Here is an 18,614-nt window from a genome sequence, read left to right as displayed (position 1 = left end):
CAACCATGATTTCAATTACCTCTTTTACTTGATGACTCCAAAATTCACATTTCCATTTCAGACTCTACTCTGACTTTTTCAATTTTTCATTTGGAGATTAAAAAAAAAAAAAAAAGAAACCTAAAGTTATCATAACCAAAGCTTGATTCATTATCTTCTCTGCCTTTCCTCCAAAACTTGTCTATGCCCAGTATACCTGAACTCAGAGAGTGATAATGATATCCATTAAATCGTGTTATCTTTGCTACCTTATCTCCTTCCCCACTGAGCTCCAGTGAATTGTTCAATCCAGTTGATTTTATCTGAATATCTATTTAATCCATTTAATTCTCTCTTGTCTTCACTCACACCACCTCAGACCAAGCTCCCATCATCTCCCTCATGCTTTACCGCAATCACTCCTAAATACTCTCTTGGATTCCATTCTTGCTACACTCAAATTTATTCTCCATAGAGGTCACAGTCTTCTAAAAATGCAAATTAGCTAAAGTCACTTCCTTGCTTAAACTCCCTCAATGACTTTTAATGTGGTTGGGATAAAGATCAAAATCCTTGAAATCTTTATAAGGAACTACATGTCCCCTGCCTTATGGCACTCTCTCCTCTCTCTCCATTATTTTTTTTCCCCTTCAGCTTTTTTGAGATATAATTAAAATATAATATGGTGTAAGTTTAAGGTAAACAGTGTGTTGATTTGATACATTTATATATTGTGAAATGATTCCCCTTGTAACATTAGCTAACACCCTCCGTCACCTCACATAGCTGTTTAATTCTTTTTGTGGTGAGACGATTTAAAATCTACTCTCTTAGCAACTTTCAAGTCCATAATACAGTATAATTGTCTAACTATAAATACCACGTAGTACATTAGATCCCCCAAATTATTCATCTTATAACTGAAAGTTTATACCCTTTGAGTAATCTCTCCCCAGCCCTTGGTTAGTAACCACTGTTCTACTCTCTATTTCTATGAATTCTTGATAAGTCTCTATGATCCATTGAACCGCCTTCTGGGAGTTCTTTAAATATGCTATTAACTTTCCCATGTCTGATCTTGCACATACGTGGTTCATTTTTCTTGGGTTTCTCTTGTCCTTGTTCATCTCGTGAAGTGGACACCTGTCATGTTTTCTGGCTGCCTAGCACCTGTTGAACACCCTGGCTACATCTGAGAGTTTTGTCTGGCCCAGGTAAAGAATGATATTCTCCAGGTTTTGTCAGGGCAGGGCACACACATGTGATCTAGTCTCTGCCCATCAGACTTATCCACGTGAGAAGATAATATGAAAGTGAACAGCTTGAGGCAGGCAGGACCTATTGTGCTGGTGAGCAAAGTAACATCGGTATCCCCCTTTTGAGAATGACTGGTTATAAGGTGCAGCTTCTGGTACAGAAGTAGTAGCTGGTCTGCTTGCAGGAAGTTAGGTCTTGGCAGCAATGCACTGCAGGACTTAGTGCCCATTGCGTCAGTAGCCGTTAAGGAAGTTTCTTCCTTCCACCAGTTCTGTGTTGTGTTTTTGGCTGGTCCTGAAAGCTTTGTTTGAGTCTGCTTTTCCAACTTGACCCTTCTATGCTTCATCAGGCAAGGTCAGTTTCTGTCACTTAGAGTTATGAGAGAACCCTGGCTGATGGCAGTAGATAACCCCAGTGAATGCTGAGCTCTCAGCTCTAGTTTGCTCCAGGAGATGGCTCCATTCCCCTTCTTCTCCCACCCTTGCTGACTGAGCTAGATCTTCCCACCACAGGGGTCAGGACTCAATGGAGTATTGTGGCTCAGCGAGCAGCCTCTGTGGTTCTCTCTCTTGGATTCCAACCCAACTCTCTCCCTTACTTGCTGTATGAATCTTGTAAATCTTACCTCACCTCTCCATGTATCAATTCCCTTATTTGTAAAATGGGGACAATAATAGTATCTATCTCATAGGTTTATGGTAAAGAGGAAATGAGTTAAGCGTACACAAAATGCTGGGATCAGTACCTAAAGGCTCAATAAATGTGAGCTGATCCGTTGTTCTTTCTCACAGTTCCCATGTCTTTCCTTCCATAATACTCTTCGCAGATTGTAATTAAAGGCTCACAGGGTGGTAATTGGATTAAGATATGTCTTCCACATGCGCTGTTAAGCTCTATAAAAAGAGGGGTTGTTTATTTTGCTCTCCATTGTATTCCCAATTGCTAGCCCAATATATATTTATTTAATAACTGTGGGGTGGCTGTTGTAGGATCCTGGAAACCCTGAGCGATGTGGTCCCCACCTCCCAGCACACTGAGGCCAGGAGGCTTCTGCAGCATCCGGTGTTCAGGCAGTCTGCCCCCCTCCCCCAAGGTCCTTGTCTTTAGTGATTTATTTTTTGTGACCCACAACTGACCCTTTCCCACAGAGCACAAACCCTGGCCCAGATGCTGCTCTTTCCCTTGATGCCCTGATTTCTCTGGTTCTCAGCACTGAACATTTTTTGCCGACTCTACACCCTCTGAAAGCTGTTTGAAGCCAGATGGGAGGCAGAGATAAAACAGGTTTCAGTCATCGCCCTTCCAGAGAGAAGAAACAACAATACCATACCAACAAGTAGAATGTGTTGAGTGTTTACTATAAACTTAGTATTATTCACAGGTTTATATATATTAATTTATTTAATACCATAATCCTCATAAAAAGATTCTGTTGGCCCCATTTTACGAAGGGGAAAGTCCTGGAAGGAAAGTAAGAAGGGGAGAAGGAAGAGGGAAAGGAGGAAGGAAGGAAGGTTTTCTGGTAGAAGAGAGTTTCTTTCTTTCTTTCTTTTTTTTTTTCTTTTTTAAAGATTTTATTTGAGAGAGACTGAGTGGAGGAGGTGCAGAGGGAGAAGCAGGCTCCCACTGAGCAGGGAGCCAGACACAGGGCTCAATTCCAGTCCCAGGACCCTGGGATCATGACCTGAGCTGAAGGCAGATGCCTAACCGACTGAGCCACCAGGCATCCCTAGAAGAGAGTTTCACTTGCTCAGAATTTTGGGTTTCATAAGAACTTATCTATTTCACAGAGGTAACTGTGAAAGTAATACTGATGGAGACATTATAGAAGGTGACACTGAGTGTATACCTATCCTCAGATCAGCTTTATAGCTAAATAAAAATATATTTTTTAATACCTTTCAACTGCTTGCTGTTTGTGGGCTTTTTTCTCCCAAATCTAATGTAAGTAACAGGAACAATACAGATAATTAAGAAATCCTTACAATGTATTTCTGGTTAATTGGCATTTTCCTATAAAATATTTAAAACTTAGCCTTTGGTTTTCAGGTTCTTTTTTCAGAGAGTCATAGGTTTTGTTACTAGGAGTTCCTATGTGCAGGTGTGACCTCCTGTGTTGGGATTATTTGGGCCTTTTCACAGATGCTGTCTAGCCAGTGATACTCACCTGGAGTTAGGGTGGGGGGCTTAGTGTGCATTTTCTATGTTTAGAACTTCCTGATGTTGTTCTACCTTATTTTATTTATTTTTTTTTCTGAAGAAAGGGAAAGACAGTGAGCCAGTTCCCTTGCAGGCACTCTTATCCTGCTAAAGCTGTCCTCCAGTTATAGGGCTCTGTGCAATTGAACCAAGCTCAGAGAAACACATTTGCAAGGTTGGTGGGGGCAATTGCCAGAAAATCTGCTTCAAACTGTGTCCTGGGAAGGATTTCTCTCTCTTTGGCCTTGAGAAAAGGTTCTCACAAGCTCTCAGCAAGATCAGGTGGGTGGTTTGGGAGTTGGAGCCCCGTTGGCAATTACTCTACAAAGAGTATGGTACATGATCTGGTGCTGCTGTAACAAATTACTATAAACGTGGTGCCTTAAAACAATATTTATTCTCTCACAGTCCTGGAGGCCAGAAATCTAAAATTAAGGTGCCAATAGGATTGGTTCTTTCTGGAGGCTCTGAGAGAGAATCTGTGCCATGCTTGTCCACCAACTTCTGGTGGCTGTCTTGGCATTCCTTGGTTTCAAGACTTAATCACTCTAATCTCTGCCTCTTTCTTCACATTACCTTCTTCCCTGTGTGTCTTCTCCCCTCCTCTTCTCTTCTAAGGACATTGGTCATTGCATTTTGGACTCAGCATTATCTAGGATGATCTCATCATGAGCTCCTTTTCTTTTTTTTAAAGTTTTATTTATTTAATTAATCTCCACATTCAATGTGGGGCTCCAACTCATGACCTGGAGATCAAGAGTTGAGTTGCATGCTTTTCTGACGGAGGCAGCCAGGCACCCCTCTCATCTCGAGATCATTTTTAACTGCATTTACAAAGTCCCTTTTTCCAAATAAGGTCACATTCACGGGTTTTGTATGGATAGATCTTCACGGGGAGACACCATTCAACCAGTTACACATGGTGAATTGGGAAGGTGTCTCATGATCCACTGGAGTAAAGTGAGGCTTTGATTAAGTGGTGATGCCAGGCATTTGGTGCTCTTGAACTTGCAGGATTCCCACCTTGATCTCTCTGTGGTCTCCTATTTCTGAAAGGTGGGGTGGCCTGGCCTGCACATTGTGGTATCTTTTGGCATAGGGCATCTCCGGCTATGAGTGTTGAGGGGCTAAGGGAGTCATCTACATTTATAACCTCGAGAGGGATGCCTCTGTTCAAAAAACTGTAGTGGACTATTAGAGCTTATTCTAGGCGTAGTAGTCTCAAACTGGACTGTTTGAGAAAGTGTAACAATCACTCAGGTTGTTTATTAAAAACAGAAATTCTCAGATCTCAACCTAGTTTGCTAAGAGCTGCCATAAGAAAATGCCACCAACCAAGTGGCTTAAACAATGATTTATTTTCTTGCAGGTCGCTAGAAGCTGGAAGTGTAAGATTGAGGTGTCAGCAAGTTTGATTTCTCCTGAGCTTTCTCCTTTTGGCTTTCAGATAACCAGTTTCTCACTGTGTCCTCATTGGTCTTTCTCTGTTCATACATACCTCTGGTGACTTCTCTCTTCTTAGAAGGACAACAGTCCCATTGGATTAGGGCCCACTCTAACAACTTCATTTTAACATAATCACCATTTATTTATTTATATTTTTTCGGTGTTCCAATATTCATTGTTTATGCACCACACCCAGTGTACCATGCAGTGTGTGCCCTCCTTGATACCCACCACCAGGCTCACCCCATCTCCTACTCTCTCCCCTCCAAAACTCTTTGTTTCTCAGAGTCCACTGTCTCTCATGGTTTGTTTCCCCCTCCAATTTAACTTAATCACCTCCTTAAAATCTTTATGTCCACATAAGGTCATATGCTGAGGTACTAGGGGCTGGGGCTTCAACAATATGGATGTTGGGGCTATAATTAGCTGTATTTATTGAGGCTATATGAGCTATAATTAGCTCATAATACTACCCAAGAGATCTGATTTTAGTAGGTCTGTTGTGGGATTAACAAACTTTTTTTTTTAGCTACACCCTAGGTAATTCCAAGTGGTTCAGGTGGTCAGAGTCAACACTGAGAAACAATGCCCTGCTGGATTAGTAATTATACTGATGATTGCTTTGGCTCCATGTTTTTTTCATCAGCCCAGTTCTTCTATGTGCTACATATTCAGCAATAGGTTAATGCAAATAGAAAATACTCCATGACCCTTTGCAGACACTCCTCAAGACTGTTCTGCAGCTTCTGTCTTTGTCTTTGATCTGTTCCCATTCTATGTCAGTGACTTCAAATCTGAGCTTGTTTTGCATCCTGCCTTTTGGACTTGTTAGAATATTGACTTAGCCACATACTACTTAAGGATTTTGACTCAGACCATGCTATTACTGTTTTCCATATCTGGGATCAGATTTGCTGCTCACAAAGTAAATCCCAGGATGTACCTGTTCAACTAACATCTTAAAAGTTAAAGAGCTTGGAAACCTGAAATTCAGGGTTGTAGGGGTCTCTGAACTGCTTCCTGGGATGCAGGAAAGCAGGAAGCCAGGCAGTGACCTTGGGATGTCACCCTGGGGAAAGAAAGGAGTTTCTTAAGTAATGTAAGGAGCCCTGTTCTCAGATTTATACAGTCGATCTATGCCTCTCCCTTTGTCCTTACACTTTCTTAGACTTAAGTTTGTCCTTCTGCCTCCTCTTCCCCTTTTACATTATCCCAGATGCTCATTTAAACCCAGTTTTGACTTCATTAAAGTATCTGGATTGGTGGAGAGAGGGCACATCAAAATATATTTTTACTTTGGGTTCCGTATTCTCCTAAGGGCTGGCCAGAGAAGAAAAGGACATGGGCGAGGTATTGTGCTAGGGTCCATGCTATCTCATTTAATCTTTATAGCAGCCCTAGGAGTAGATATTAGTGTCTACATTGTACTCATGAAAAACTGGAGGCCCCCTCTGCATCTCAGATTCAAACCCAAGTGTTAGTTTAGTTTCCTTACTCAAATTTGCCACATCACTTTTTATGGGTTCCTGAACCTTGAAGATATTTCATCTCTACAATATAAACATAGTAACATGGATATTTTATAGTCTGTCTGACAGTTCTAATAACTGATTTCTTTGTGGGTCTGTTTTTGTTGTCTGTTGATTTTGGTGATTTCCTAATTGTCATTGTTTTCCCATGCCTTTCTGGTTATTTTTGTTTTGTTTTGTTTTTTAAAGATTTTATTTATTTATTTATTTGAGAGAAAGAGAGGGAGAGAGAGAGAGAGAAAGAGTAGGGTAGTGGGGGAGGCAAAGGGAGAGGAAGAAGGAGAAGTAGACTCCCCACTGAGTGTGGAGCCTGATCAGGCTCATTCCTTGGACAGTGAGATCATGACCTGAGCTGAAGTCAGACTCTTAACTGACTGAGCCACCCAGGTACCCCTGTTTCTGTTGTCTGTTGATTTTGTTGGTTTTCCAGTTATCATTGTTTTCCCATGTCTTTCTGGTTATATTGGATAATGAGCTGATGATTATACTTAAAAATATTTGTGCTAATGGTTGAAGGTTTAGAATATGGGTATTTCCTTTCAGAAAGTATTTAAATGTGTGTCTTCAAGGCACCTGGGTGGTCCCAGACCACCTCTATCCAACTTCTGGACTTTACATTTTCTGAACCACCAGATGGCTTGAGACTTTCAGTGACTTCTTTTCTTCTGGCTCACCCTTCCCCTGAGGGATTAGTCTTTGGAGATCTTAGTTTTGTCTGTGTGGGGTCTCAGATTTCCTGCCATGTATCTCTGGGCTTCGACACTTAGCCTCACACCCCGGGAAATAGGAAAAGATTTGGATTTCCTAAGGTGGGAGAACTCCATGAAGTGAAAGTAGCTGCCATGCCTAGCAATCTTCATTCTTCATTCTTCTTTGGCCTGGTAATTCCCTATGAAATTGTCAGCTTTTCATTGTTTTGAAGGTCTGCTTTTAAAATTCTATGCATCATGCTTACTTGTTTTCATTACGAGGGCTTGCTCAAATAATGGCATCTGCCATTACCAGAACATAGGAATCTAGGTGCTTCTATTTTTTCTTCTCACTCCTTTCTGGGGTTTTCTCTCCGTCATTTTTCTACTGTGGGACTGCTGCCTAGAACACTGTTTGGAACCTTTCCACTGGTTCTCACCACAGCAGCTTAGGTCTGTAGATGAGTCATTTGTTTGATAGTTGAACTATTTTGCCATAGTCATGGATGTCTTATATAGTCCTAAGTAATCCTGAAAACAAAGGCTATCTCTGTTTATAAACTTTTGGGAAATAAATCCCACTGAAGCCAAGTGCCCAATTTTTAGCCTTTTGTAATGTGACAAACACAGGCAAAACATGGCACTTTATAAAGCAATAATATGAGAAGATTCTGCTCAGCATCATGAAATAATGAGCTTCTAAAATAGGTGTATATCTCTGTGTATGTGTCTGTATCTCTGTGTATGTGTGTGTAGTAAAGAATTGGTTTTGCCCAAATAACAACTTGGTCTGTGTCCTCAGCTTTTAGGGAGAAAATCTATGTCATACCTGAAGGAATGTTCTTGTTAAGGGTGGGGACTATTAACATTAGAAAGACCAATAATATGACTGAAGGTGGGGTTTGAGGTAACATGGTATCACTTGACCTGGAGTCTGAGTTCATCCACATGGACAACCAATTAATCCATCATGCCAGTGTAAGGAAGTCACCATAAAAACTCTGGACACTAAAGCTCAGGTAAACTTCTCTGCTTGGAGTGCTCTGTGCATATTGTCACATGTCCATCCCAGGACTCCTCTGCGAGGGGATGATGGAAGCTTCATGTGTGGAGTGCCCCTCCCAACCCCCCCACTATCTCTGACCTAGCATCTCTTCCTTTGGCTGATGTTAACTTGTAACCCTCACCATAATAAGCCACAACTGTGAGTATAGTGGGTTTCAGAGAGGTCTGCGAGTTCTAGCGAATTATTGAAACTGAAGACGGTTTGGGGACCCCCATGACCTTGTAGTTTTGCCAGAAATGAGGGTGGTCTGATGAAAGGCTATTTCCTCAACCTTCTCAGTTTGGCTAAAACTGGGCAGTGTGTGTGTGTGTGTGTGTGTGCACGCGTGTGCGTGTGTGTAGAACAACTCTGGCACAGGGTTCTTCTAATTAGAACAGACTTTAATATATTAGCAAGTCTTAGACATTTTTGCCTTGCATCTTTTATGCAACATGCTGACTGTGAGGCTTTTTCCACTGGACTTTGTGTCCCAAACCAAATGCTGGCTCTGTATGTTTGTAATTTTTATCCCAGTGTGTTTTGTACCCACCCATAGTCCCTGCCAGTCTGTGTATACTTTGCCTGCAACTCTGGTTCAAGAAAGAAAGTGAACATGCAGAAGTGATTTTTCCCTTCTCAGATGTGGGACCTTGTAAATCACATTGACAAGAAATGTGATGATGGTCTCTTTCTGGTCTTGAGGAGATCGGAAGAGGAGAGGCATGTAGGCTCTAGCACGGTTTTGTCATTTTTCCCTGTGGTAGCACAACAAGAAGGATTCCAGCAGGCCAGCTCCTCAGCCCTAACCACGTAATTCTCTTTTTGAATGTTCCTGCAATGAAAACGCAGAGACACCCACAGTGTCTTGTAGTTTAGTACTTGGGGCAGTTTAGTACTTGCCTCTGAACTCCTGGCAGTTAACAATGAACTTGTCAGCATCTCCCTTTTGTTCCCTTGCAAGCAGGCTCCACATCATTTTTATCCCCTGGTTGAGCATATGGATCAATCCTTTGTGCGTGTTCCATGGTACTGTGTGTGTTTGCAGAAGCTGTCTGGCTTTCTCCCTGGCAGGCTTTTGTGTTGGGCAGTAGTTCTGCAAATGGGAAAAGAACTATTCTCCCATGTCTCTACACTGAATTCTAAGGCAGTCAAAGAAGATAGTGGTTTTCTGACCTGGTACTTGGTTTTGGTTATTTTAATTCTTAGATACATGCCATGTCAAACTTAAGTTAGTTATAAAATTATTTTTAAGAATTGGTATTTTGCCACTGTGGTTGACAGAGGGGGGAGGAGACACAAATGGCAATGTGGACAAGTAGAAGAAGGAGTATCTATACATGTTTTAATTCCTACAAAGCTTGATGTGCTTGAATGTTATGTGTTTCATTTTCCAATCATACTTTATTTAAAAAGAGCCAATCTGGTTTGGCTGAATTCCTGCCTTGAGGCCATTCATAACGCACTCTCTAAGTACAGCACTTTGCATGCCTCCATGCACAAAGGTAGAGGGATTAGGCATCAATTAACTGCTCAGGAAACTTTTGTCTATGGAGTATCAGTAGTAAAATAAATAAATAAATAAATAAATAAATAAATAAATTTCCAAAATGATTCAGAATGTACACTTGTGTCATGGTTTATAGATATAGTTCCTCTAAGAGATCCCAAAAGTACAGATGTATAAAGAAAAAGGTAGAGTGGATCTTGCTTTGCTAATGCTAGAGGAGTCATTGTAGTTGAGAGTGAACCCTAATACTGTTAAAATTTAGTATATCATATAAAGGCTCATTTTCACCCAACTTATTTAGGAATATGTCTATCTTATAAAGGAAATTTGTCTTTTTATTTAATTTCTGTATTGGGAAATAGATTTTATTGCATCCCATATATAGAGTTTACTTATTCTGGTTTTAAAAGAAATGTTCAATGCAACAATTCATGCAACCCCAGAGGTTTTTCTTTCTTCCCCCCCAACTTGAAATATTAAATTAAAATACTAATTAATAAATATTAATGCAAAAGTAATATTAGTAAAATGCTTGAAATACTAAAAAATGAGTTAAATTTCCTACCATGATAGAAATCAGTGTAAAACTACTTAGAAAATTCTCCACATTTTGACATATTACTATAGGAGTCCCTGGATGGGATTTAGGATATCCACAAATGAAATTATATAGAATATTGTGTATGTGCATATGTGTATGTGACCCATTGCTTTGGCTCTTAGAGGGTTCTTAGAGGGTTTAAACACCACTCTGAGTTTAGATGTTGGGCAGAGGGGATGCCATAACATTTTTGCGCCTACTCAGTCTAAGATATATATACAACCAGAGCTGTATGTCGATCCTTTTCACTTTAGGGTCCTATTTCCAGAATTATAATACATGTCTCAGTTTGGTCATAGGGACGCAAGGTAATACCTGGGGCTATCTCAGCCCCATTGTTATCACCTCTTTTAACTTATTAGTGGACTTTCTGGATTCTCTAGAGGTTGCATTCGGAAGTTAAGCAGTGTCTTCTCTCCTTTTTTTTTTTTTAAAGAATATTTTATTATTTATTTACTTAAATTTTTTATTTTATTTAAATTCAGTTACTTAACTTACAGTGTATTACTAATTTCAGAGGTACAGTTCAGTGATTCATCAGTAGCATATAATAAATACCCAGTGCTCATTACATCATGTGCTGTCCTTGATGCCCATCACTCAGTTACCCCAGCCCCTACCCACTCCCCCTCTAGCAACCCTCAGTTTGTTTTCTATAGTTAAGAGTCTCATGGTTTGTCTCCTTCTATGTTTTTGTCTTATTTTATTTTTCCCTCCCTTCCCCTATGATCTTCTGTTTTGTTTCTTAAATTCCACATATGAGTGATATCATGTAATTGTCTTTCCCTCATTGATTTATTTCACTTAGCGTAATCCATCCATGTCATTAAATGGTTAAAATTGAATTTTTTTGGTGGCTGTGTAATATTCCATTGTGTGTGTGTGTGTGTGTGTATGTGTATACACCATTTTTTTAAATCCATTCATCTGTTGGTGGACATCTGGGCTCTTTCCATAGTTAGACTATTGTGGACATTGCAGCTATGAATATTGGGGTACATGTGTCCCTTCTTTTCACTACATCTGTATCTTCGGGGTAAATACCCAGTAGTGCAATTGCCAGGTCATGGGGAAAGTCTGTTTTTCACTTTTCAAGGAACCTCCATACTGTTTTCCAGAGTGGCTGAACAAGCTTGCATTCCCACCAGCAGTGTAAGAGGGTTCCCCTTTCTCTGCATCTTGGTCAGCATTTGTTGTTTCCTCTCTTGTTAATTTTAGCCATTTTGACTGGTGTAGTGTGGTAGTTTTGTAGTTTTGATTTGTATTTCCCTGATTCCTAGTGATGTTGAGCATTTTTATATGCTTCTGTTGGCCATTTGTATGACTTCTTTGGAGAAATACCTGTTCATGTTTTCTGCCCATTTCTTGACTGGATTATTTGTTTTTTGGGTGTGGAGTTTGATAAGTTCTTTGTAGATCTTGGATACTAGCCTGATAAGACATTTACAAATAACTTCTCCATTTCTGTAGGTTGTCTTTTGGTTTTGTGGCCTATTTCCTTTGATGTGCAAAAGCTTTTTATCTAGATTAAGTCCCAAAACTTCATTATTGCTTTTGTCTCCCTTGCCTTTGGAGACCTGTTTAGCAATAAGGTGCTGCAGCTGAGGTCACAGAGGCTGCTGTCTATGTTCTTCCCTAGGATTTTGATGGATTCCTGTCTCACATTTAGGTCTTTCATCTATTTTGAGCGTCTTTTTTTGTATGGTTCAAAAAATGGTCCAGTTTCATTCTTCTGCATGTGGTTGTCCAATTTTCCCAACACCATTTGTTAAAGAGGCTGTTTTTTTCCCATTGGATATTCTTTCCTGTGTTGTCAAAGATTAGTTGACTATAGAGTTGAGTATCCATTTCTAGATTCTCTAGTCTGTTCCATTGATCTATGTGTCTGTTTTTGTTCTGGTACCATACTGTCTTGATGATTACAGCTTTGTAATATAGCTTGAAGTCCAGAACTGTGATGCCACCAACTTTGGTTTTCTTTTTCAACATTCCTCTGGCTATTTGGGATCTTTTCATACAAATTTTAGGATTAATTGTTCTAGATCTGTGAAAAAAGTTGATGGTATTTTGAGAGGGATTGCTTTGAATATATAGATTGCTCTAGGTAACATAACATTTTCACAATATTTGTTTTCCCAATCCATGAATGTGGAGTGTTTTTCTATCTCTTTGTGTCTTCCTCAATTTTTTTTATGAGTGTTCTATAATTTTCAGAGTACAAATCCTTTTCCTCTTTGGTGAGGTTTATTCCTAGGTATCTCATGGTTTTTGCTGCAATTGTAAAAGGGATAGATACCTTAGTTTTTCTTTCTTCTGTTTCATTGTTAGTGTATGTAATGCAACTGATTTCTGTGCTTTGATTTTATACCCTGTCACATTGCTGAATTCTTGTATGAGATCCGACAAATTTTGGGTGGAGCCTTTTGTGTTTTCCACACAGCATATCACGTCATCTGTGGAGAGTGAGAGCCAAGCAGTGTCTTTAATGAATATAATTCTAGGTAATAGGGAGAAACTCTGTGTGTGTATGTGTTTCTTTGTGTATGAAAAGTAGTAGATATTGAAAAAGACATTTATTGAGTAAATGAATGGATGAATAAAACATTCATCAAAATGAATGAATAACCAAATAATTAGAATGATATGTAATTTAACTTCTTGAATGGAAACCCTACTTGGTTAAAAGAGAAAATTGGAAAAGAGCATTGAGAGTTTTTTTTTTTTTTTCCTGTGATCCTCTGCAAGAGAAAGATACCCACACTAGTTGTCAGTGATTTTGTATGTTCACGAAAAAACTTCCCAGAGATATAATTTTTCTCCTTTTTTTTCTTTCCTTTTCTCTCTCTCTCTCTCTCTCTTTTTTTTTTAATTGGCTATCCACCTTGATAAAGTCAATTGCAAAATATATTGTGTATGGTCTCTTCTGGATAATTTTGAGTGGATCCACGGGTATAGCAGCCGGTTTGGTCTCTTCCATGTTGATTTTGAGGATCCTGCTAGACCTTGAGCGCCTTACACATCCGCCAAGGAGTATGCCGAGATCATCCAAAACAATGGACTGGAGGAACATCCATAAAAGATGGCTGACCCACATCTCCTGGAGAAGAGGACTCTGGTTTTGGAAAAGAAGTCCACTTTGGTGATCTTTTAGACAATCTCAAATTGCCTTTGTAATCATCTCCTACCAGCTGATCTCTGATTATGAAGTCTGAATACGGAATGCCTGGGGATGTATTTAATGATAGCCTTTACTCTATTTGCATTTGGATCAATGAGGCTTTTAAAAAAAAAACAGAATAAAAAACCACTGAAATTGATTTTTATATTAAGAAATCAGATAGACTTGAAAACTTCAATTTAAATCCTTAGAATTTTTCTAGAAAAAAATAATGCAAAATTCATAAATATAGTGTGCTCATGATTTGCAGCTCTAATAGCAAGATCACATATTATAAGAATACTTGCTTATGAGCCTAGCTTTTCTGGTTATGTCAGCTTTGTTTGTTTTGTAGATCCATTTTCATGTGGCCCAAAATTCTTCTACTGTTTAATCTAGTATAAAAAATCAAAATTAAAAGTTAATCACATTATATAGTTATGCATTCTATTCAACAAAGGGATTAATTGATGGCACGTTTAATAAAATGGATTTGTTGATGTATTTGGCACATATTTTCTCTATGCATGAGCAAGTATATCTTTCTCTTGCCTGATAAATTATTTTTGAAAAATAATATATTAATAAAACAAATTAGACTCTGAATGAAAGAAAAAGTATTTGAGTGGATGTTTAGCAAAAACAGAATTCCTACTCCAGAGTGACACCAAATGAAAGGCAAAATAATAAGTAGGGCATGGTCTCTACTTTTGGGTATTTTTTTAAAAGTTTAAGATCTATAACAACATTGATGACACCCAGGAAATATATACATAGCTTGAAAGACCTACATGAGTGTGAGATGTCTGCATATATCTGAGATGTAAATGGGGTTGGATTGGAGTTGAATATTTTATTGAGCTTCCTCAGTTGGGGTCAGTAATAGATGTAGGGTTTCCTCTGGATGTAATGTGTCTACACCAGAAAACCTTTCACAATCATATTTGGACCCTTACCTCCATATTGGAGTAGCATTTACTCAACATTCATTTGTGTATCATGTGTGAAGCTAAGAGATAAATATTTTCACCTCCATTTTGCAGACTGAGAAACTGAGGACGAACTGATGTGAATTTTCCTCAGGTCATATCGTTGGTACTTGTTTGCCAAACCTAGAATTTCTTTGGCATCAGCTCTGTGCTCTAACACTCTGTAGGTCCAGATCTGTGTAGAAATCTTTTCTCCTTCTTTTGAATACAGGAGCAAAAGAACAACAACAGCAAAAGTGTGGGGTTGCCTTATTCAGGAGGAAGTGGGAAAGTATTTTTCCGTGTTCTCATTCTGTTTCCCTGAGGAAATTACCCATACTTTGCCATTCCCTAAGGCCTTTGGCCCTGAGCAGACACTATGTCATTTTTAAAAAGCACTGTGGTCAAATTCTAGATCATTTTCGTGTTCATAATCAGGGAATTATTTGCAGCAAAGAACCTTTGGACAGAGTGAGAAAGAAATGGTCGTAGTAGTTCAGTAATTGTGGAGGCACTAGGGAAAATTATATTAAGATTAAAATGGTGTACACAGGAAATTCTATTACATCTTTGCCACTGTTTTGTTATTTTTATTGTTCAGTGAGACATTATCTCACAATTTGTGTTCATTTAAAAAGCACATTTCCAAATCTTATTTCATTCCTCTCCTATCCAGTCTGTCTTTTTCATTTTTACCATGTATCTTACTTACAATTTATGTACCCTCCTTACATTATCTTGCAAGACAACTGAGTTTTCCTTTTAATTAGGATGTTGTTTGGATATTATTTATCCTACTGGGCATATTTACAAGTTTTACAACAATACAAATGAGCACTGTATTTTCGTTACCAAAACCAGAAAATTAATATTCGCACTGTAAATAAAATGATCTGCCACATTTGGTCTACCAGGTGTGCGATAAGCATTGTGGCTTCTGCAGGCCCGGGATTCCTCACAGACCAGGGGATTTCTGCAGCTCTCAGCTGGGTTTCAAGGGCCAGCTCTTCCTCCCAGAAATGGATCAAACCAAGGGTTCTTCTTCAATTCGACCCACAAATTAGAATCCTCATGAGTTTCGGTGAAGAAAAAAAGCTCTACCACCCAAGCTCTAACAGCTCCTGTAGTATTTTAATTAATGTTATTTGTAATTGCTTGTATTAGCATTTGAAAACAAGATTGATTGGCTTTTGCCTGTCAAGGAAACAGAACTCCGATTCTTTAAATGGAAAAACAGAAGTCGTTAATTATACTTAAAAATCCATAGATAACTGTACTCAGATGTCTTGAAGGTCATCTGAGGCTTGTAAAGTACATGTTTTATGTCTGTTTTATCTAAGGAGAAACTTGGCTATCACAATGATGGACTGGATCTACTTGTATTTCCTTCTACCTTCCTTCCTTGCTTTATTCTTTCTTTATTTAGTTTTATTTTAAGAGAATGTGAACACATGTTATTAGCATCCTGGGCATCGCTTCTAAAGAATTCTGGGATTTTATTTTGGAGGGGGGTAGTTTTTATTTTAGGGTAAGTTATTTCTGAATTGCTAAGAACATACAGAAAATAACAGAAGCCCATTTTCATTTTGATGTGTAGGGTTTTAGTTTTATAACTCCTGTGAACACCAGCAGGAAATGTCCACCTAAGCCCTTTATTGAATGAGTAGGTACGAGTTCTCCTTAAGAAACCCGTAAACTAAGAAGCTGGTAACCTTGGTATTTGGCAGTGGCCTGCCAGTCAGGCTTTTGTGCTCTGGGAATTTGTGTTCAGCCGTAGCTTTTAATTATTTTTATGAACGAGGGAATAATGAATACATTTGTAATATATTGAAAAAATTCCCCAACACTGACTGACCAAAAAGTAGATTTATATGATAATCCTTAAACACCAATTCTATTGCTCAGTGCTAGGCAGAGAGAAAATAGAATACTGAGCTTCATTACTAAGAGAGCAGAATAAATCAAAGCTGATGGAATTAATACTGTTTAATTACTAGCAATACACCTTACCTGGAGAACACATATTCATCACTGATGACAATATTTTAGGCTCTAGTTGTCCTGGGAGGGATATAGTACTTAGCACAAAGCATGATGAGCCTTAAAGAATGAAATTAGAAGAAAATTTGACATAGAGACACTTTATGGTGGCCTTCATGAAGTGAGAATACACCTTATTAATTGTGGCAGCGGTGAGATGGGGAGATGTTGTAGAAGCACTGGGTTAGGGTCATTGGAAAGAGTGGTCCCTAATGGTGAGAGTTAATGAGTGCTTCTTGTAGAGAGTAAATGTCCTATTGTCTTAGGTTTTCCCAGAGTCTCACCTGACACATGACTGGCTTATGTGACCTTGCCCAAGAGGCTACTGGTAACTGGTATGAGACAAATATAGTGTAGGTATTAACAATGTGGGCTCTGGAGCTAGTCCACCTGGATTTAAATCCTGGCTCTGACATTACTTACTGAACTTCCCTATGCCTCAGTTTTTCTACCTGTAACATGGGTTCCTCTTAAAGCTGTTGGGAGACACAAGTAATCTGATAAATGTAACGTGCTTAGACAGTTCCCAGAACACAGTAAGGGCACAGTTAGTGTGGGCCATTGTTTTTCACTTTCTGACTCGTTCACATGGATCCTCCAGCAATTTGTCAATTATAGTTTAGGTTTTTCTTACTCTGGTTCTACCTCCGTGTCCTGCAGACGTTTCTGCTCTGGTCAGTTACGATTCACTGTCACTCCGATTTTCTCTCCCTCCAGTTGTTGTGGCAGTGGTTTTCCTTGTGACCGCAATTCTTGTACTGATCTAAGAAGAATGGCTAATTTTCAGTTTGTTTGGCATTTTTCTTGTTAGGAGAGGAGCAGTAACTTCCAAGCTCCTTACATATTGGGCCAGAAACAGAAAATTGCCATTATTTTTGTAATCATTAGAATTAAAGATTTCTAGCAGCCCAATCAGAACGTATTTATTAAACTAAACTGTGTAATAGGTTGTATCTCTGTATCTCTGTAGAGATACAGAGCTGCACACAAGACAGCGCTTCTTTCATGGTTGGGTTGGAGGACTAGAATGGAGACATGAAATGATAACAGATGATGCTAGGAGAATTTTCTAGACAGTAGGAGTAGGACGGACTCTCTGCTAGATGAGGGTGGACAAATATGGCTTCTTGGACAAGGGAAATAATACAATATTAAAAACAGGGTTGCCTGGCTGGCTCAGTTGGAAAAGAATGTGGCTCTTGATCTCAGGGTCCTGAGTTCAAGCCTCATGCTGGGTATAGATTACTTAAAAATAAATAAATATTTTAAACATTAAAAATATTAAAAACAATATGATAATATAAATAATGTAAGTTAAAATATGGAAGTGGAAAGCACAACGCCCTGCGTGTGGAAGGCAGTGCCCAGGCCAGTTCACCTTAGGGAAGGGAGTGAGAAGGTTAGATGTGGACAGTCTGATGTTCTTTGTCTTGGTTTTCTCTTGGAACAAGATGAAGATTTCTGAGCAGGATGGTGAAGATTTAAAAGCAATATTTTGAAAGATGGCAAAAAAAACTAAGGTGTAGGAACCAGTTAGAAAACTGCTTGTAACAGAATATAGTTGATGTGTTAAGGGCTTTATTTAAGGTAGGAGGTGCATATATGAAAAGTTACTATATAATTTTAATTAATGTAAGGAAAGTATACAGGATCTTAAATGCAACATGGTCTCTTGGATCAGATCCTGGAACAGAAAAAGAGATTAGTGGAAAAACTGGGAAATTCGCATAAAGTCTTTAGTTTAATTAATGGTGCTTTGCCATTGTTAACTCTTTAGGTGAATAAATAAAGCATGATCAAGTAAGATGTTAATGTTAGAGAAAGCTGGGTGAAGAATGTATGAAATACTCTGTACTCTTTTTGCAACTCTTCCGAGTTTAGAACAAATCTAAAATTGTTTCTCCCAAAAGCCTGGAAAAATGTACATGGAAGAGTTAATAATATATTCAGAGAATATATTAGGTATAAGAATATATTATAACCTACATATACCAAGATAAATGACAGCTTGCTTTTATAACCACTGTTATAACCACTGTTAATGTCCTGATATGTCCTTTTTTTCTCTCTCGGGGTTGTCCTATTACGGTTAATTTTTTCTTCTCTATAATTTACTCTTAAATTTTCATTAGCTTCTGTTTTCTTGTATTATTAGAAAAAAATTTTTTTCCCTAAAGATTTTATTTATTTATTCGAG

The 18,614-nt window shown here is 38.6% G+C and overlaps 1 protein-coding gene across 1 annotated transcript in view; it reads left to right on the top strand.

Moving 5' to 3' along the window:
* LOC116865713 (cytosolic beta-glucosidase-like) overlaps positions 1-13,913 on the top strand; it is a 114,133-nt gene extending 100,220 nt beyond the window's left edge. Inside the window, 2 exon segments of the mRNA XM_032854097.1 lie at positions 13,126-13,311; positions 13,314-13,913. Of these exon segments, the coding sequence (XP_032709988.1) occupies positions 13,126-13,311; positions 13,314-13,339 (212 nt within the window). The 3' untranslated portion in view covers positions 13,340-13,913.
* Positions 13,914-18,614: the final 4,701 nt, after the last annotated feature.

Source organism: Lontra canadensis, unplaced genomic scaffold, assembly GCF_010015895.1.
Source record: "Lontra canadensis isolate GAN:19392208 unplaced genomic scaffold, GSC_riverotter_1.0 scaffold1, whole genome shotgun sequence".
Taxonomy (NCBI): domain Eukaryota; kingdom Metazoa; phylum Chordata; class Mammalia; order Carnivora; family Mustelidae; genus Lontra; species Lontra canadensis.
This window is presented reverse-complemented; position numbering and strand designations above follow the sequence as displayed.